The sequence below is a fragment of the Phycodurus eques genome, chromosome 12, assembly GCF_024500275.1.
Source record: "Phycodurus eques isolate BA_2022a chromosome 12, UOR_Pequ_1.1, whole genome shotgun sequence".
NCBI classification, from domain to species: Eukaryota; Metazoa; Chordata; class Actinopteri; order Syngnathiformes; family Syngnathidae; genus Phycodurus; species Phycodurus eques.
In genome coordinates, this window is record NC_084536.1 from 17,509,951 (window position 1) to 17,532,147 (window position 22,197).

The 22,197-nt window shown below is 41.4% G+C and overlaps 1 protein-coding gene across 6 annotated transcripts in view; it reads right to left on the reverse strand.

The window, feature by feature from the left end:
- The window catches only part of LOC133410403 (dedicator of cytokinesis protein 9-like), a 79,121-nt gene that overhangs the window by 44,288 nt on the left and 12,636 nt on the right, over positions 1-22,197 (reverse strand). For 2 of the 6 annotated variants that reach the window (XM_061691546.1, XM_061691545.1), the window contains exons 1-2: positions 12,554-12,951; positions 638-754 (exon numbers count right to left, since the gene is read on the reverse strand). In XM_061691546.1, the coding sequence (XP_061547530.1) occupies positions 638-754; positions 12,554-12,724 (288 nt within the window). In that variant the 5' untranslated portion in view covers positions 12,725-12,951. Of the gene's footprint in view, positions 1-637; positions 755-3,852; positions 4,141-12,553; positions 12,952-22,197 lie in introns of those variants that run through there. The other 4 variants (XM_061691549.1, XM_061691547.1, XM_061691550.1 and 1 more) reach the window with 2 other exon arrangements.

Here is a 22,197-nt window from a genome sequence, read left to right on the forward strand (position 1 = left end):
AAAAGTCTAATTTCCTGAGGTAAAAGCACAGAACCGGGTTTCCATTAAATGTTCCTGCCTCGACGTGGAACCTTGGAGGAAACAAACGTCCTGCGTAATGTGGCTGCAGATAACGCTTGCTCTGTCACAACATAAGCGACAGAATGAGGCAATTAAACCAATGACCCATGACCTCCCAATCGCTACAGCATGGAAGGATGTAAACAAAGGAGAAGCCGCAGCGGGTAACTCCACCCAGTACTCACAACATTGACCCAGAGGAAAGGACTGCAGATGTAAAACAAATACAGAAGAAAACACACTAGTAGTATGGAAATAACAGTGGAATACTTGGGCACATTAGCTCACATAAATTCAATTTTAGGCCTTGCGTGATCACTACACCCTGAAACATATTAATCATTGGAGTTTTGTTTTTTGTTTTTTTTAAATCGAAAGCACACTTTTTCAGTAATGTGAGAGGATCCACAGTAAATCAAAGCCTAAGTAACACTCCCTTAGATAAATAGACACGCCTAACTTCATATGACCCTTTTACTTCCGACTAATGCCAATCCATTTGTGTTGTAGCTGAAATTTTTCTTGAAAGAGTGACAGAGTGCATGCATAAAGTCTGCAAGACATGTCTGGAACTCACCTCGAAGTCCTCCAGGGGAAACTGCAGCATGTCCCTGAGGACATCACTGACGATCTGAGTCTTCCTCTGCACCAGAACATTTTCATAGTCCAGTGGCTCGATCACCTTAGGTTTTACCTGGAAAAACAAAGAAAAAAATAAATAAATCACACTATGACCCATTCACTTTTATTTTAAACTTTTGGTGCTTTCTTTGAAAAGAAACACCCGGTCTGGGTCACAAAATTATTTCAAGAGAAAAATTACGTGAGGAAAAAGATATGAATAATAAGCCATGGCCTTCGGGGTCACCACATCCCATGCCTGTAGAAATGAAACCCTGATGAGAGAAATGTTTCCCCATCCCCTTCATAAAAACACCTAACTCTGTTTTTGCAGAGTCTATGTCAGCTTGCAACATCTCACTTGGACATTGTTGATAACAATCTGGACATGAAATTAGAGGAAAAAAGAAAAAAAGTATTTTAACAAGAGGCACACTACTTATAAACAGTATATATACATACACACGCACACAGTACACTGCACAGTTAGTGTGAGATTATAGACGGGAAATTGCAACAGACAAAGGCAGAGTATACTCTGAATTGATTGGGGACCGACTGACTGGGCTTTGAGTGGGAATTGATCCCAATTCAGCTGCACCAATGTCAGCTAAGAGAAACACTCCAATAGCGACGACCTTTTCAGGTTATGGGCTCTGTGTAAAGGCCTAAAAGAGCAATATACAGTATCACGTAGATCGATGGTTTGATGCACTGTCATGGCTATTGGCTGAAAGAACACAACTGAGTAGGGCAGCCGTGGCCCAATGGTTAAGATCATTGCCTGCCACCGTGGGGGACCTAGGTTCAAGACCCCGACTGGACCATCCGCCAACACCCCCCCAGACTCACGGCTGTGGTGTCCTTGAGCAAGACGCTGATACCCAGAAATGTTCCCCGGGCGCTTCAGCTGCCCCCTGCTCCAGTGTGTTCCACTAACGTGTATGTGTTCACTGTGATGGGTTAAATGCAGAGAACAAATTTTGTGTACATGCATGCATGTTCATTACAATAAAAAGATGATTCAGAGTAAGGGTGGCTCGTCATGATAATAACTTGTGATTGACATCATTGACATAACTCATAGGAATGCAGTCACACCCCACTTCAGTTACAGACCTAGCGGAGTACAGCACAGCTTCAGTGTAATGTAGCATCCATCAGTCTATACAAGACAGAAGACACCTTGCCCTCTGATGCTGTGGACAGTATATATATATATATATATATAGATACATACATATACACACACACACAGACAGATAGCTTGCAAATGTGTCTGTGACCATAAGAAAAGCTGGCCTGCTCTGCAGGTGAGGAAGGAGGTGAATTAACAAGTGCAAATAACTCATCCGGGGAAACGTCAAGTCAACAATGTACAACCTTGGACAGTCAAATAAATACAAAGGGGAATACATGTATGTCAAATAATAGAGAATACTTCACAATAATTTGAATAATTCTTGTAATGTAAAGCAAAAGTCAAAACGCACCTGAATTGGTTTCGGAATTTGACCCAATATATCAGGAAAACTATACCTCTGCGTGGGACAGAATCTGGGGACTGCAATCAAGCATGAGATTCTTTTGCTTTTTTGGGGGGGGGCTTTTTGAGACACGTAGTCCAAGAAGAAGGACCAGAGAGAAAAATATACAACCAGAAGTTACGTAAAGCAAGGGGACTCACATCGAAGCAATAAAATCAAAGTTAAGGCAGCGTATTTAATAAATTTTAATACCTTAATATCAACCATTGTTAGAAACATGGATGAGGGGCATCAATTTGGCAAATTAACTGCCTCTGTCACTAAAGTTAAAACAGTGTTGTAATGTTTTTGTTTAACTTTTAACGGTGGATGACTAATAGCATAGTGATATTACTACATTGTATTTTAATTATTTCCCTTTCAAATATGAATATGAAAGATTGTCCAGCATCACAGAAAGCTGTGTTTAACGTTAAAGATGCCACTTTATAGGACAAATATTTAAACGATTAACCTCGAAAATAAAGTATAGGGTAAGAAGCTCAGTCATCCGGGAGGGACTCAGAGGAGAGCAGCTGCTCATCCGCATCAACAGGAGCCATATGAGGTGGCTCAGGCATCTAGTTAGGAACTGTTCCGAGCACGTCCCACCAGGAGGAGGCCCCAGGGATGACCCAGGACATGCTGAGCACATCCCACCAGGAGGAGGCCCCAGGGATGACCCATGACATGCTGGAGAGACTGTTTCCCAGCTGGCCTGGGAATGCCTTGGGATCCCCCCAGAAGAACTGGCTGAAGTGGCTGGGGAGAGGGAAGTCTGGGCTTCCCTACCAAAGCTGTCACCCCAACTATACAACCCCAGATAATCCATCCATTTTCCATACGGCTTATCTTCACTATGGGGTCACCGGTGTGCTGGAGCCTATCCCAATTGACTCTGGGCGAGAGGCGGGGTACACCCTGAACTGGTCGCCAGCCAATCGCAGAACCCCAGATAAGCAGTTTTAAATTGATAGATGGATGGATTCAATAAAGTATCTTAAATATCAATCCTCTTTATTATTTTTTACCAGTGAAGAGGTCCTACCCTCAAGTTTGTTGTTGCTGGCTATTGTCTCTTTGCATTCCTCTTTGGGCAATGTCTGTGGCCCAAGGTGGTCAGCCGCACAGCACCATGTAAAAAAAGCAAGCATGCTCTCATTCCCTCAGCTCACAATGATATGCAGCCAGTGGTGCTTTGAAATACTTTGCGATACTATGAAGCTTTGAAAAGAGGCCATATCGTTACACACGTCCATCATATGTGCAAAGTGGCAAAGAAACAGAGACTTTTGTATACAAAACCACAAGGACATCACAGTACCATCTGAGGCTGTGTACTCTAACTCTAAATTCAGTTTTCTTCTTGAGTGATCCAACCACTGGACCAATTAAGTTTGACTTTTGAGCCAAATAAAAATGTTTTACGAGCCACAGTAACGGAATAAACTCAAGTTCAACGTTCCTTTTCCTGTTGTGCTAACGCAGCATTGTAAGCATGTGGTTGATGTGTATAATGACGCAGATGACCAACCAGGACTAACGCCCACATCACACCTGCTTTGAACTTAATCACTGTGGTAAACCACTGTAACAGATTACAGTCTACATCATTTAAAAAAAGCCACCGTTTGAAATGCCTTACCACCACCTGTGGCGCTGAGTCCACCTCAGCCTCCACTGGAGCCAAGCTCTTATACTGCTGCGGACTCTCAATGACGAGCTCCTTCTTTGCAGCTTTACTTGCCCTTCCTTGCATTGTCAACAGCCGTGCTAAGATATTTCCAAGAAAGATCCCCAAAAGAAATGGTTAACCAGCATATCCAACAGGGGAGAATCCTTGGCTGGAATAAACTTGTGGAGGTTTCTCTCTCACAGACTTGAGCTCAAACCCTCTTTTTTCTGCGACTGATCTGTCTGAGAGTACTGGGCTCACACCCAGCCTGAGGAGATGGCCCCTCCTACACTCCTCCGTGCTGCCCTGGGAGTTAAACACCCCCACACATGGACACACTCATGCACAATTGCTATCTGACCCTCTACTATCCACCTGCACAGCAACATGGGGGTGGACAAAGACAAAACTAAATTAATTAATTTCTAACTCAAGGCATTCTGGTGGAGGTTGACTAAAGGCATGTGAGAGGACACCTGAAATAAGAGTCGTGAGAGACTGAGATGACATCAGACAACAATGTTTGTGTAGCATTACTGTATCCTGTGACAGCACCTACGAGTGAGTCAGATCCCGTGATTTAGCGATGATGTTGTAGTACAGCAGATAAGATGCCAGACTCCAGGACATCAGATTGCAACAGCACAAGCAAAATAGGTTAAAACACTTTAAGAGCAAGACTGGCTGTCAGAGAGACAGGCGGAAGTACAGTGGAATAACTCAAAAGTCAAACAATTCATCAAAGGCATCAAAGGATTAACCATGGACATTTTGCTTATTCTATGTTGTTATGTAAGATTCATAGACAGTGAGTAAAGTGAACCCTTTGAAGTACTGACGACTCTTGTCCGCACAACAAGCGATAGCACTGTTTGACCCTGTAATTACGGTAATTATTTATATATCCATGAATTCCTTTGGGAATGTATTGTGGTAAATTTTAAAGCTAAAGTTAAAATGTTTCACACACAAGTTGAATGCTCCGCAGATACCACTGCGTGACTGTCGGTAAAACAGCGACTGTATACAATCATGGAGGTGAGATTAGGTCCAGCTTCTGTCTCGCTACTTGTTGATACAACTGCTTTAGGGGCATTCCATTATGACGCAGCCCCAGCCAACACACCTTGGAAAGGGAACGACCATTCCAGAGGAGGATGTTATCTTTTCAAAGTGGTGTCAGTTTAGGAGGAGAGAGACCAGGTCAGCTCACCAACAGCTGCTCCCCTTCCACTGTCACAAGCTCCTACAGGCCCCCCACAGAGGCAATATGGTGGAATTTAATGACATTTTTACATCTAGATATTTACCAATGGTGGTTTCTCAAGTTATATTTTAACATTAGGTAATAATGAGAAACAATTGCGCTGAGACCCCCCCCCGCCCCCACACACACACACACACACAAATTAGGGCCAATCCAGATTTCTGCGCTATTTTAAACAGGTGACAGTGACCCAAGTACAGTATATCTGTGTATGTAAATCGTTGAAAAAGACAAACACCTTTGTGATTTTTTTTGTCAATGTCTTTATGTCTCCAAAGTGTTCTGTAAATTGACTGTCTGTTGTACTAGAGCGGCTCCAACTACCGGAGACAAATTCCTTGTGTGTTTTGGACATACTTGGCAAATAAAGATGATTCTGATTCTGATATGCCACCATGATGAGAATCCCGTAAACTTTTGTGGGAATGGCCACCGGTCCTGATTGGGATCAGCATTCTTTTGTTTGTGCAGGAAGTGTGTTGAAAAAATGTGTTGAAGCTAATTCTGCAATTCAGATTGTGGGGAGTGGCATGCAGTGAAGCCTGATACAAATCAGTAATAAAAATGAAAGAAAAAAGTGGACATCATTTAATTTTTTTTTTGTAATTATGATGGCCATTTTATATCTAAATTTCCTGGACAGAAGATCTGGTAAATTAACCATTATTATTACACCTCTGGTGCACCAATTTGTCGATAAGTGTAAAAGAGGCTATTGAGAGGGTAATTTTGCCACTTACTTAATGAAGGTCTACGGGATTCCACCCATTTAGATGAAGGATCTATATTTTTGGGTGAAATAGATTCATGAACAAAACAGAACTTTATTCTCTGCTTTATTAACGCCAGCCCATTTTGGCAGAACACTAATTGGGACTCAATTAATTGTGCCCTCTGCTGGTTGCTGCCAGCTATTGAAAGCCTTTATGCCCACAGCTCTTCAACACCACGCAATTTAACTCCAGTGACACAAAAAGTTTGAATGATAAAAAGACATTTGGTAAACAAAGTAATTTGCAAAAAATGACAACATTGCTGGCAAATCGTCTTGATTAGTAAGCAATCGATGACTCAAACTCTCACTGGATTTAAAGGCCCACAACAAGACCCACTTGAAAGCAGCAGCAATGCGGTTAAATGGCTCACACTGTTTTATAGCCACTTCTGGCTGCACTTCACAAATTTACCCCACTGTGTTTTATTTTGTAACTGGGCTGCAACAGATGTTGACATTATGTGATACTAAACATTATCTCAGCCTCTCCCCACACACGTGTAAACAAAAGAGAATTGAATCAGCTGCCTCAAAACACAAGTTAAAGAGGCTAATTTTAGCCTCAACAAGATAATGCCTCCTTGTGTCATATTGTCAGTTCATGGAGAGTCCCGGAGGCATGAGGGAGTCATGGATGTAACAGAAGGCTGCGTCTGCCCTCATTTTAACTGTCTGTCTGGTGAACCCCTCAATTGACAGCAGTAGTGAAAATAGGATGGTACACATGGTTAATGGGATGGTTTCTATGACTTGACCCAAAAGGTAACGCTTTCATTATTTTGTCAATGCCAAAAAATGTGATCATCGGTGCGGTGAGTTGGAAATGAATTTGGACTTTTCATAAAATGTGGGTTATACATAGTTTTCCTATAATCCAACCATCCATTTTCTATAGTGCTCGACTGCTTGTCCTTATTAGGGTCGCAACTCAAAAGTGAAGACTTCCCCATCTGGCTTTGGTTTAGAGGTGGGGTACACCATGGACTGGTTGCCAGCAAATCTCAGGGCACAAATAGACAAACAACCGTTCAGACTCACATTCACTCTTAAGGTCAATCAGTCTTCAATTGCCCTAACATGGAAACTCGACACAAGAGGGACCGAGCCGAGATTCGAATCCTGGACCTCACACCTATGACGTGGCCGGCCGGTGGTCACTGTGCTCCTTTCCTGAATATATAGTGTAAAGTTCGTTAATACTCTATAACGGTACTTTAAATCCTATAGAGGAGGCTTCCTTGTTCTCCTGCATGGTCAAAGACTTTGAGACGCATTATTCTAATGGACACTTCCTCACTCTGGTTGTTTGCTGCTGGAATTCATTTTCTTGAAAAGGCTCGGAAAAACAAGTTAGCAAGACATTACCTAGGGTACATCCAGCACGTTGTACTGGTCATCCTTTACAGGATCATAATCGTATTTCTCACTTGGATAACAAAGGCTTGATAGGATCTTTGTGCGAGCCGTAGCAAAACAGGGTGTAACCTGGAATGTAATAAAAAACACAGCCTACCCTTTACAGCTCCTTAGCAACCAGAGACCACACTGAAATTAATCAAAACATGCCATGTAAAACAGGAATAATGGTGATGCTGTTAAGTGGTCTGATGTGAGCGGTACAGTATAGAGAGAGTAAGACAAAATCTGGATTTGTTCCGCAAATGTATGCACTCAGTATAAACCTTTCATTAGATTGTATAAGAAGCACAAGAGAGCAAAATCGATCTACAGCAAAGCTTCAATACAACTTACTTACTGATCACTGCGGACACAAATCTGATCATGTAATGGGTGGGAGAACTCGGTGTGGGGCCAGCAATAATAATGTAATATATACATTTTCAGAAATACAATTGAGCCTTGAGATATGAGTGACCAGTTTTTTGAACTACAAACCGTTGTTCGTTCCATTTTTTATTTTTTATAAGATATGAGTGCTGTATAGTGGCAGTGAACGTTACCCAACTCAACTCACTTCACAGCAAGCAGCAGTTAGGCAGAATTCATTATTATAGTCTTTTAAGTCTTAAAAAAGGCTTCAAGTTGTTTATTGCCACTCTCAGTCAAGGTTTACTGTCGAACTAAACAAAACAAAGAGAATTGCATGTTGTGTATTTAAATCAACAAAACCATAATAGTCTTTTTAGCGAAAACAAAACAATGCTAAACACCATAAACAGGCTAACGAATAGCATTGGTGTTTCGGTGTTATAACTCTTTAAGCAAAGAATATTTGGACACAAAGCAACACGTAGACATTTTTTTTTCAGCGTCAGAGAATAGGTTGAATTCATGGGTGCCGAACTGCGAGTATGCTGTGGTCCACTGTGTAACCTTTATCTTTTGTGGAAAATAACTATTACTACTATAGCTTTCTGGGTTAGTTGTGAAACTCTACTTCATGTGTCTCTATGTTTGTATTATACTGCCTCCGCGTGGCCAAGACACATACACCTGAAGGAGCAGCACAATGTCCATTGAATTGAAGCAAAAAATGTGGCAAAACTGTTCAACTCTTTACATTCTATTCAGTTATGTCAATACTGTATGTTAAGTACAATGTTATAAAGTGTTATTTTTCTAATTAAGCCCAAAAAATTTGTGCACACATACAGATTCCTATAAAAACAGATACAGCTATTAAATGAAATTTAACAAGCTCTTGATTTATCGTTGATGAAATGCAGACCTGGTTTGGCATTTCTTAAGATCCCCCACACGACGGAACATCTCATTAGTTGTGGTTCATTGAAACCAAAAGTTTCATGGAGTATATGGGAATCACTACTCCCAAGACATGGGATGAAAGACACCTTTATCTTAGACCAAGCTGGCGTCAGCACATCCTTTCTTTTGCAACAACATTCCTCCGATAAAACCACTAAATACTTCAGCACTTCACTGTTGTTAGCCATTGAAACACAGGATGAAAATTGTGGCTTTGTGAAAGCAAAGAATGAAAATACATAAACTACAGTGAGTTTTTGAAGGATGAGACTGAGGAATGACCTGTGTTAGTCAAGTCAGTAGCATTTGTTGAAAGCCTGCATTCAAGTGTGCGTGATCTACTTAGGGCTGCAACGATTAATCAAATAACTCGAATAATTCGATTCCAAAAAAAAACAAAGCGATAGCTCTGTCTTAACACTTTTCAGTGATCATTCTTCCCCGTGGACTAATGCTAACTGCTGATTGGCTCAAGCGCCTCTCTACGTAGAACTAGGTTGGCGCGATGGTGGCGAGCCAGGAGGAAAGACTGTAAAAGACGGAGAATGTCCAAAGGTTGGTATCATTCGCTTAAAAAAAAGAAGTTAAGTGCAATGTGTCTACTACAAAGCAAAACTGACGTAGCACAACAGCACTTCTATGTTCGCTGACACAAGGTGACGTAAACATTGTTAGCTAATTTAATACAGCCTACCACCAATGGTTAGAAACTATTGTAATGCTCCCACAAATGGTTAAGGATGCACACAGCTGCCGGTGCACTTTTAATCAGTTGAATGATCAGAGACAAACACTAACAGCTAATCTTACCTAAATAAAAAAAACAAAAAAAACAGCCAACTCTACTTTCATCCGTTGAAACACACGTCACTCACCAGGCCATACACTGCCTTTTAAAATGATCGATACTCAAGTCACCGATATTATTTTCTAGAACGTGAGGAGAGCGACCCCAAATCGACAAAATAAAAAGGGCAATTTTTTTTTTTTTTATCCGATTAATCTATAAAATAACCGGTAGAACACTCGATTCTAAAAATATTTGATCGCTGCAGCCAGAGTTATCGTTCACCGCATCATCTATTTCACACCACGCCACAATATTGACCCGCTGCAATCAGAGGAAATTAAAAGGGCAAACGCAACGGTTTATATCATCTCTTAATCTGGCCTAATGGATCGCCAAGGTGCGAAAGGTATTGACGGGTGTAGCAACTGGAGAGTGTGACACAATGGCAAATAATGTGATGAGGAAAGCACAACAGCGCACACTCACATTAAACTATCGATTCGCAAGACTGCCGCCTACTGATGGGGGATTAGCTGACCCCATCTACATGATAAAACCTTTGAATTAAAAGGGCAAACGCAACAGTTTATATCATCTCTTAATCTGCCCTAATGGATTGCCAAGGTGCGAAAGGTATGGACGGGTGTAGCAACTGGAGAGTGTGACACAATGTCAAATAATGTGATGAGGAAAGCACAACAGCGCACGCTCACATTAAACTATCGATTTGCAAGACTGCCGCCTATTGATGGGGGATTAACTGAACCCCATCTACATGATAAAACCTTTCCCGAGCCAAGGGAGGCGACAGTGCCCTTGACCTAATTCTCTGCTCTCAGCCAAGGGCCAATGTCACTCGGATTTCTGCTGATGAACCATCAATGGAAAGGAGACGTGTACTGTAGACACTTTCATACAAACAACAACCAGAAGGGCAAGACAAGCTGGTACGGAGTAGCAGTAGCACGGCCAAGCCTGTCACTTGTCACATGAAGAATGGTGATTGATTTCCGGAAGACAGAGAGACCTCTGTGCCCTAACGCCTGCCGGCCCCTCCTCATCCTCATCCCTATGCCAGTCCGCAGAGGCTTTAACCCATGTAGTGCTTAGCGGAAGGCAAGATCCAGCACTCTGACTGCCCTACATTTTCTGCACTCATATTAACACTGTCTTGTTACTAAATTGGGTGTATTTCATCCACAATAAAGGAATAATAAATGCTTCTTCACAATTAATATACTGTACGGCCGTCGCATTTAGTTTTGTCAGAAAGGGAGTGTCTACAGTATACATAGTAGAGGATAAGACTGTGTTCATCTAATCTGAAAATATTACAAAGTTTTTTGTCCTACTACTTTATTTGCAAGGAGCAATGGTTCATGAAAGCACATTCTCACACTGGCCACAACATTATACACACCACATAAAAGTATACAGAAGAAGTATATAAAATGAGGATTCAAAATCATGAAAAATCAAGCCATTCTCTCCGCTCTCAAATGCTGTTGGTGAATCCGCTGAATGCGCTGAAATCACGCCAAGCACAGATGTCAACTGTCAATCAAACACCTGTACTATGACCTGGGAAAATGGATAATATTTTGTCTAACATCTTTCCGATGCCTACACATAACGACATGTTTGAGCCATGAAAATATATCCGCTTAAAGCCTCCAATGTCTGGAATATAACCAATCAGGTCGTCGCGGGGCCTTTCCACGGCATACGAGGCGCGTTAGGAGTGGCAACACCAGCACCAAGCCCCGGTCCACAAAATGGCTGTCAAGTCTGACTCCTCCGTTCCTCTTCTGCCTTTTCTCTGTGATATGGCCTCACCAGCGGACTATCTGGACTATTTTCTGGAGGTAGGAATAGCTTACGTCGCAATTACGCCATATAACCGCTGATGCTACGATCAACTTAAAACATAGTGGGGGAGGGGTGACTAATGCTGGGCGCCCAATTATGTCACTGTACACCATTTTAGCCACGCCCCAAACCCCTCCTCCCTCTCCAAAAAAAGAATCAGGAAAACTGACATGGTGAAAAAAAATTCACTATATCTTCACAACTGAGTAGTACTACATAGTTCTTAGTCTTTGCACGTTTTCAGCAATTATCTTCAAACACATGTATTTAGAAAAAAATCTCTGAATTCACTTTACAGGGTCTTTAAGAATATGTTAATTATTGTGGTTATAGTTTTCAGTGCTGCGATTGGCTGGCAACCAGTTCAGGGTGTACCCCGCCTCCTGCCCGATGATAGCTGGGATAGGCTCCAGCACTCCCGCGACCCTTGTGAGGATAAGCGGCTCCGAAAATGGATGGATGGATGGATAGTTTGCAGTGTTGTATTATTGCACAACAACATACTGAGACATCTTTTGATTAACTCATTTAGCTGCAAGAGTCAAAATATTAGAAACATAGTAGAACACTGCAATTCTACTCCACACAATGTAAAATACTACCACAACAATAAGACATTAATCAGAGTGCCCAGAGAAAACCCACCCAGGCACGGGGGCAACATACAAACCCAGGCACGGGGACAACATACAAACTCCACACAGATTTGAACCCCGGTCCCCAGAACTGTGAGACAGATGTGCTAACCAGTCAGCACCGTGCCGGCATACAAATAACATCCATCCATCCATCCATCCATTTGCTGAGCCGCTTCTCCTCACCAGGGTCGCGGGCATGCTGGAGCCTATCCCAGCTATCACCGGGCAGGAGGCGGGGTACACCCTGAACTGGTTGCCAGCCAATCGCAGGGCACATATAAACAAACAACCATTTGCACTCACATTCAAACCTACGGGCAATTTAGAGTTGACAATTAACCTACCATGCATGTTTTTGGGATGTGGGAGGAAACTGTGGTTTCCTCCCACATCTCATACATGAAAACTCCACGCAGGCGGGGCCGCGGATTGAACCCCGGTCCTCAGAACTATGAGACAGACGCTCTAACCAGTCGTCCACCGTGCCACCACACAAATAACAATAAATCCAAAATAACCAATAAGGTAATTTGCAATTCATATCTGTCCTACCTTTTAGCCCTAAATATATGTAGTATTGTGCAACCATACACACACATACACACCTTAAGCACTCTCGATGTCGGAAAGATACGAGACTCCCTCCGACTCAGCGCTCGCTCAACCTCAGTTGGCCCAATGGGCTCAGCAGCTCCTTTACAGATGTAGCCGCTACAGTTCCTCTCTAAGACAGTTCGGAGCCCATTAAAGACGACTGTGCTGGTGGTGCACCCCATTCCTCCAGGTCCAATCCGGCATCATTCAGGAGAGCCTGCGAGTGACCCAGTTTTGTCCCTTTTGCCCACTTCCTCCCCAGTCCATGATCTGACCCTGCAATCTAACGCTTCTAATCCAGGGAGGGAGCGCCGACGTTCAGGCGCCAAGAGCCAGCGTGGCGAGCCTGAAGTGCAGGATGGCTGCAGAATTAATAAATGCACACGCAGAGGAGAGCCCTGCTGTATTTGTTAGTCGCTCCACTCTGTGCAAGCTGGAATAAGCCAGTCAGCAGGCGATATGCAGCAAGCGAGGGAGCGAGGGAGGAAGAGCACAAGACGAGGGATGGGAGGGATGAAGGATACTGAGCGAGTTCTGCACCAGCCTCAGTGCTGACCTTACAGTCAATATGCATAATTGTTTGTTTGTGACTCAAGTCTCTTGTTTGTGACTCAAGTCAGTGTCTTTCTCCTCATTTTTCTTCCAATTAAGATGCATTTGTATTTCAACTCTTTTAAGCCATGATCACTTTTTGCAGTCACATGAGTGAGTATGAAATAAATGGGTTACAGCAAATGCGACCTTATATCCAGAGGGAGCGTTTGCTCCTACGAACAGGCAAACAGCAATATGGTTGAATGATTTTTTAGTTCAGATGCGCTGCCAAGGCCAACAGTATGACTCTCATCAAAGTGATGCTAAATACATCAGTCAGCTGCTTTAAAAAGTCGGAATACGCACAGCCCTATAGAGGAAAAAACATCATCGGACACAAACACAAAATAACCTCATCTGTTGTCCAAACAGTGAAAGGGGAGGATTTAAAGATTTCAGCTGCTGCTTTAGCTCAAGCTGGACAGCCTGCCAAGAGTGCAGATATATCAGAAGCAGAACAACCAAAATTTTATCATTTGGAATGCTGGATAACAATTCATCTGCAAGTGCAGTCTTTGACCAAAATGTCTTGGGAACAGCACCAGGGAGATGGAAGATTAGAGCACAAGAAGAAAATTTGTTGTGAAAAGTGACATCTGGAAATGTATCTGAAAAGAAAAACGTTTTCTCAAGGCTCTTGTTTAAATATATTGCATATGCACTGGCAGTGTATATGCAATGTTAAAAAGTCTTGCAATAAAGACAATTCTGACGTCTGGATTTTGCGTGGATTTTGTGTATTTTTTGTGCATTTTGGATCCAAAATCAATTCTGTATATGGTTGATAAATTATAGATTATTGATGAGGACAACAAATTGTAGCCCAATCAGATGTTAAAATAGGATAATCCTTGTTCAATTTAGGCTGTGTTCATACCTGTGCTGTGCTTACATGCTAGTGTGACTGCTCAGTGAACCAGGACCAGATGTGATTCAAAGTACACCAAGTGTTGCACGTGAACATTGAAATAAATTGCCGAAGGTTCATCTGGATCAGATCCAGAGGAACCTCGAGTTTGACCAATATTATTTTAGTAAAAATATGTGGATTATCATCAACATTACAAGAAAAGAAATCCTCGGGAAAACATAATGTAATACAAAATAAAAACATTAATACCATTTGAAAACCAACAGAGATGGACCCAAGGTGTCTGCTTGATAGTTTTACCAATGTATCCACACACTCATCATGAGAAGGCGGAAGAAAAGAGGTCATCTTAGTTTATTTATCCACGTCTCTCCTCATCGTGCTGCAGCATTGCACAGAAGAATAATTGAATTCTCAGTTATTAAAAATGTGTCACAGCAGTGCACAGCATACGCACCAATTAACTCCTGAGGCATGTGGTTTCAACTGTGCTCATTTAAAGTCACACAATGGGCCCTGGACACGATGTATCGACAATAGACTGACTCATTTACATGTGTATTTGGCAGTTAGCCTTAAAAACAAATCAACACAATCATAGTGGAGTATTTGGAGTAGATGATTCCTGCTCGTACGCCTTCCTTCCTGCATGCTGCTGCTGTGTTAATATTTCAGTACCCTGGCATACTGAACTACATTTGACTGTACAATGAAACAAGCCACAGGGCAAAGCCACCAAACCTCCACATGAGCGAATTCAAGAAAATAAAAAGAAAGGCTCTCTAACAGGGTAAAAACGAGACTGATTATGTTTTACTGAGTGCTAAGAAATGTGGCAGCTCACATCTCGCAGCCTCTTAATGTATTCTTAAGTATGTATTCAGTCACTTAAACCTTGCTGCACAACAATGATAACCAATATAAAAGCAATACATTGAAAAGATTTTCAAGCGAGTGTTTTTTATGGGGTTTTGCAGTATACAGGCAAGTCCGAATTTAGAGTTGCATGTTTCAGCAACATGCAAGAGCAAGAAGAACAAGAACTACAAGAACAAGAACAAAAACAAGAACTTGAAAAACAAAAAGAACTAGAACTAGAAGAAGAAAGAACAAGAACAGCAAAAAGAATAACAAGAAAAAGAATACAAGAATAAGAAATAGAAGCACAAGAAAAAAAGAATAACAAGCAAGAAGAAACTGGACGATAAGAAGGACAGGGAGAAGAAAAGAACAAGAATATAAAGAAGATTATATACCTGTGTATTGTTGTAGTAATGTATGCGTTGCTTCTCTGTGTGTGTTAAAGTTGCATTTGTTCGAAGTTTTATAACCACTGAAAAAAATATATTCTAATTCCTGCCATTTCACAATATATGTTGGCATTAAGCTAGTATGCGTTTGTCAGACAAAATATTTTAATTGAACATTTAGTGTTTAAATAAAAAAAAGACAATTAAACATTGTCTATGTCATTTTTATAGTAAACTTCAATTGGGAGTGAGGAACAGCTTGTAGCAAACTGTCGCGGGTAGGTCAGAAATGTAGTCGCGCGATAAACAGGGGTTCCACTATATCCACAATATGGCCTGCCAGTAGAAATACACTCAGGTCGGTCATGCCGGTCATGCAATTCAGAATTCAAACAAAAAGTGTGGTAAAATACAACAACACAAAATGAACCACAGGCATATTGTGCAAGAGGTCAGTTCAGCAAACATCGAATAATTCATTCTACGTGTGTGGTTTTGCTACTCTTTGTGTAGTTGCATTGCAACATTATTGCAAAAGGGATGCCAGTCTCACCAAAAAGTGTTAAAAGAAAAAAAACGAATAAATAATTAGTCATTAATAAAAAAAAAAATGTGAGAAAAGAAGAATATACACTGAAAGATAGGAGAAGTCATGTTCAAAGCAGAAAGACAAATGCAGGCACAGGCATTGTCACTTGTTATCAAGGTTATGGCAAAGTGTTTCGTTGTTACCTTATTTCTATACTTGTGTGACAAGTAAGAATGTTTTTAAAAAGTGTGGTGTAGCTGCTACGCTATTAAACGGTGACTATTTAGGAGCCGACTAAATAGATAATGAATCATTAATGACAACAGGCATTGCTGAAAGTGTCACAGGTGGCAATCATACATTTTCTGCCTTGAGGACACAGATTCCTCCGGTACAAGAAAGAGCACGCTCCTAAATACACAATAGCGAACTGACAGGACTTCTAGTGATGTTTGTATTGGATTTCGCTTGGGGAAAAATTATCTCCTGTCATGGCTAGATTTGTTTGCACTTATTTGACCTTGTATTCATGACGCTAGAAAACTGTCCAATTGTAAATATAATGTGGAAAGTTTTTGTTTTTTGTCATTTAAATACAGAGGTGTCTTGAGATACAAGTTTAATTCGTCTCAAAAGACTTGTACATCAAATCATCTTTCCGCATTAAAATGAATGGAAATGCCATTAATCCGTTCCCCCCCAAAAAACAACAAAAGTTTGTAATGTTTTTTTAAATAAGAAAAATAGCTGTCTGTAATATTGTACTTTAAAAACATACAGTAATGACATAATTCGATAGAATGAAAATAATTTTCCAGTTTTTGTTACAGTTCTTGCTTTAATTCACTAGACATTGTGCTGCGCCTCCTGGTGTGCGCGTCCTGGCCACTTGGGGGCAGTATAATACAGACATACGACTATATATGAAGGAGATGGTTATAATTGGTCAGTAAACTACGGTAATATTTGTCGTACTTCGCAGAGGATAAATAATATAAGCAAGTGATGCTATGTATTGTTATATTATCTGTCTATACGTATTACTCCACCATTGTGTTGAAATATCGTTGCTTAAAGGGTTATAATACCGCGACATCGATGCTATTCGTTAGCCCATCTATGGCGGCTCCTATTATGTGTTAGCATTAAGCTAGCGGACTTTAGGTAACGTTAGGTGGTAGTTTTAACTACACAACGTGTAATTATCTTTGTTTTATGTTAACAGTTAACTTCAACTGAGATTGGTAATAAACGCTTTTTTAAGCATTGTTCATCATCTGCCAAACTGTTGCTTGTTGTGAACTGAGTTGACATCACTGCCATCATACAGTGCTCGTATCTCAACATTTCACTCGCAAGCCAAAGCAAAAAAACAACAACAAAAACACGGCTGAACGAGTCTTAAGTCAGGTCACTTGTTCTCAAGGCACCATTGTAGGCCTACTATACATGCTATAAGACATGCCGTCAGGATCAATGTTGCCAGATTTGGTTTGGAGGGAGTAATTTCTGTAATAGTATCCTCTACCGCTGGTGAATTCCCAAAGGGCAGTGCTGAGTCACTGCTGCATGTGTTGCTTCTTCTAACCATTGCCCTTCGCCTTAACAATCCACAGCCAATGGCTATGTCTTGTGGCACACTAATAAAGATCGACTCTGACCTCCACATTAGGACTGCATCAGGCTTACTAAACCTTGACCTAAAAATCAAGTTAAGGAATGGCTTATGGTCTAGAAATGTGATTGGGGCACAGCGTTGTTCTGTCTGTCTATGGATGTTTACATTTACAGTAAGTATCCTGTGGGGTGTGGAAGCTGTGACAGTCCACGCTCTGTCGCTCTGCTTAAATCAGCAGCTGCAGAGAAGATAAGAGTAGCGGTGGCATAGATTACAGCTACGATGACAGCGTTGCTGTGGACTGTAGGTTGGAAGTAACACGCTCTCATATCATATACCAGCTGTGCTACCTCACAGCACATAAACATTACTTTATGTCCCATGTGACCATAAATCTCTACTTTCCTGACTGAATGTGCAAGCCGGCCTGTAGTAGTGCTTTGTAACGTCATTAGGCATGATGTATCTGTTATTAAATAATTGATCGTAATTCATTGGGGTGGCCATTTCGAGTTTGAGAAACAGCATTTCTACTAACAGGGGTATGTTGGGTCCACCCAGCAAACTAGTGGCGGAACATCAAGCATGGAAATATTTTACTAAAAATGAGACCCATAGCATGGTCCCATGAAAAATATGATAGTCTATCCTCAAATATAGCAAAGGCGCTATTAACTCCCTTTTTTAAATATTATAATGCTGTAGAGAGCAGCAACCCTGCAGTTGTGTTACACGATTTAGAGTTAGAGTTGACGTAAATTACGACTGTCTGCGAAGGCACTGAGGGTATCTGAATATGACTGGATGAGCGACTGTCTGTATGTGATTCGATGAGCAAGTTGGAGGGGTGGGGCGACTGTGCCTTGGCAGGGCAGGGAGCATATGAATATCACGAGGTGAGTGATCTTGTATTTGGAGGATGAAGTATTGAAAGGAAACAGTTGTGTGGGTAGCGAGTTGACAACTTAAAAAATAAAAATGACTTCTTCCGCCTGTCAACGTCGACTCAGCTATCATCACCTTAGCATCGACTACAAAAAAAATATACCACATGAATTTTTTTTGTATGTGTGAAAGACAACACTGCAAATGAAATTGGTGGAAAATTACACTCAAATCACTGATACGCATGTAGGCTGTAGCAACACAGCTACCATGACTGCTATTTGTTTGATACAGAAAGTAAATAAAATTGGCACATCCGGTATGTACAGCTTCACATTGATTTAAAAGGGACATACTCGGACGTTCTCTGTTTTCACGGACAAGTGGTGTTTAATGTTTAGACTGGAACCATAATGCGATAGTTTAAGAACTTTCAACTTGTAAATATCCAAAATGACAGTGTAAAGCACCTTTTTGTTGTGATTACATCCAACCCCTGTTCGTATGCCCCACTACACTGTACTTCTCATGATACCCAACTAGACTTGAAATTGGTCCCAATTTATAAATGAGTCGGCAGAATTCTAATCGCAAAGAGTATGCCCAGCTTTAGTCAATAAAACTGTTATCCACTGAGACCAATGGAGGTCCTCTCGTCATCCACTTGGATGCCTCATTCACAACATCTCTTGGACACAGTCACTGGCCTCCTCTAAGCTGCAAACAGAACCACTTTCAACCTGTTCACAGCAACGGTCGGTGGAGCCAAGGTGAAACATCACAGGCAACACGTGCAAAATAGTCGGGTCATCTTGAGTTTCCCTTTACAATCGAAGGTGTGAACACTCCAAACAAAGCCACTAGAGGCCCCATGTGTGGCTCAGAGATTTGGCGTGTCTTCTGAGTAATCTCTCTGGGAGGAAGGTGAAAGCTGCAGCTGCCTGCGTTTCAATGTCCAGGCTGCTGCTGTGGGACTCCGCAGGGATTAAGTGTGTCACACAATCTGGTGGACATCACCCGTGTATGCAGCCCCATCATGCAGATAGAACAAGACTGCCTGCCAGACAGGACCATAGAAGGGCCTTAAAAAAGGAAGCGGCTGTTTCCTGCTGATGTGTGTAAACCATGTTAAAACAAAGTCCTTTTGCCATTTTTTTTTAACTCCTGGTTAATGGAGAGTTTGCGGCTATAATACCATACAACTGTTCAATTATCTTCAGTTCATTTTGGAGCCAAAGTTAGGAGTCGGGATGGGCATAACAACTGATCATTCAATTAACTGATTGGTCACTGACGGGGTAGTGGTTTGTGTGCCTAACAATCGCAAGGCACATACTGCATACAAACAACCATTTCCACTGAGTCTTCAATGAACCTATCATGATGCATTTTTTTGGAATGTAGAAGGAAGCCAGGGAAAACCCATACAAGCATGGGGACCACATACAAACACAGGAAGGCCAGAGCCTGGATTCGAAGCATGAACCTCCATACTGTGAGTCAGACATGCTAACTATTAATTCACTGTGCTGCCCTTTATCACGAAGTTGAACAAGGAAATTTAGTCCAATGATTGAAAAACGCTAAGTATGCTTGCACTCCCAAAGTTTTGTTTGCGAGACGCTTCCCAAGAGTCACGCGTGGGTGGGCTGCAAACATAGGCCAGGAATTTCAAAAAGTCCCATGCTTCACATTTTAGAACCCCAACATAGTTGACATGAAACAGGAGAGCAGCTCTGAATGATTGTGAAGAAAAAAAGAATGTCAGGTTATCCTGTATGTGTAATAAAACAAACACAAGAGGCCCGCATCCTCTTCCTTTAACTTGGTATTTCAGGATGCTTTATTTATCCCAAGTGACCAAACAGAGGGGTTCTGCTTCTGCTGCTTTGGGGTGGAGCTACCAAGCTAAGAATAAACTTGACACAATAGACACACATACTTAGTGCCATGTTGGTTGCAAGGTCTCAGAAGCGGGATCATTTTACCACTAATACATGAAACTAATCAAGCCGAGCCTCCACCAGCAGAGGTGGTCTGACACGGTGCCAAGGTCCCTGAGGGCCTGCGGTCACCCTCTTACCCATGCCAGCTGCATTTTGGCATCAACAGACACAACACTGTGTAATCTCACACTAACATACTTCCTTACACATGCTAGTAGCGTAACACTAAACTGCTTCAGAGCTTGAATTTCAAGCAGTGTATAAAAAACAAAATGCTAACATTGGGTCAACTAAGAATGAGGGAAATAAAATAAGGCTGGAAGGGCTTCAAAATAGGAGGAAAAAGCTGTTTCTCGCACCTCAGCGATATAATGTTTTTACTGCCACCTACAGGCTAATATTGAAACACATTGACGTCGTGCAATCAGAATAATTCTAGACTGACCACAATATTAGGTACACCTGCACAATCAAAAAATAACAATCAAAAGGATAACTGATGTTAACTTAATAAATATTTATTATTGAGTTGTAGTTTGGATTGGTGTAGCATTTATTATTTTTTTCCAATATCGGATGCCATACAGTATATTTACACTGGGGCGGCACTGTGGCGGACTAGTTGTTACCATGACCCAGGTGGTTCGACAACTCAGACCATCCTGTGTGAAGTTTGCATGTTCTCTCCGTGGTTGTGTGGGCTTTCTCCAGGTACCGTTTTCCTCCAACATTCCAAAAACCTTTGGATTAACTGAAGTTTAGAAATTGTCCGTCGGTGTGAATGACAGTGTGAATTGTTGTTTGTCTATATGTGCCCTATTGCAATTGACTGCCGACCAATACAGGGTGTACCCCGCCAAGGATAATTAGCTTGGACAGGCTCCAGTTCACCAGTGACCGTAATAAGGACAAGCAGAATACAAAATGGATAATGGATATTTACATGGAAGTGGAAGGTGAGCATTTTTATTTTACAGTATATGCTTTATTTCTTTAGCTATTTATCATATCTCATCAGATTGCCAAGATGTACCTAATGTTGCAAACAATGTGTCTAAATCATGTGTTGTCTGCCACACAGGAAAACAATACAAACACTAATAACCTACCAAACCAGCCTCACTGAGACTATAAGGAAGTAAAGAAAGTAACAAGATCCTGCAAACACTATAAAAGAAAGTTCAACGGTGACTAAAATGGTAATTGTTGTAGTTTATTCAGGCATGAAGAGAAAAATACATAAACCCACAGTAGTAGTGGTGACTATGAATAGCAGACGGATTTTAAAGAGGGCCAGTCCTCAAGGTCAAGCTTTGACATCAAGTATGGAAGCTGAGATGTGAGGCAAGTTCATACTAGCCTGACATGAGGCCTTTGGAGGGTGAAACTGCTGAAGTGTGCTAATCACAACTCTACGTTTGCTATGTTCTTAAGGCTTAACTTACATACGGATGTCCCAGATGCGCCCTGATGCCACAGAATTGACAGAAATGTACAAGAAGTCAGGTGATGTGCACAAAAATGAACAACTTTGTACTAAACTGTGTACACATCTACATTTTAAAGAGTCATATAGCAACAGTAAATAGTATAAGCAAAATATTTGAAACATATCTGCTATTCTACACCGCAACAGTGGGTCTGTAGCATATCCTCCGTCAACAGGGTTCACATGGTTGGTTAAACCATTGTACCAAAATGATCCTCTTACTCGCGCTATCAACCAAAATTCAATAATATGATCTTGTAGAATTATGAATTTTTTGAGAAACATTTTATTGGCTTGTGCAGGTGTACCTAATGAAGTTTCTAGTGAAGAATCTACGATCATTAATAAGCACACGAGAAGTGGAGGGACCCAGACGTGTTCTTGTGGTGTATTCAAGATGTGCGTGTGTGTGTGTGTCACTCAGGTAATGGGGGAGGTTGGTGTTTGGGAAACTTTAGGGATTAGCTAATCTG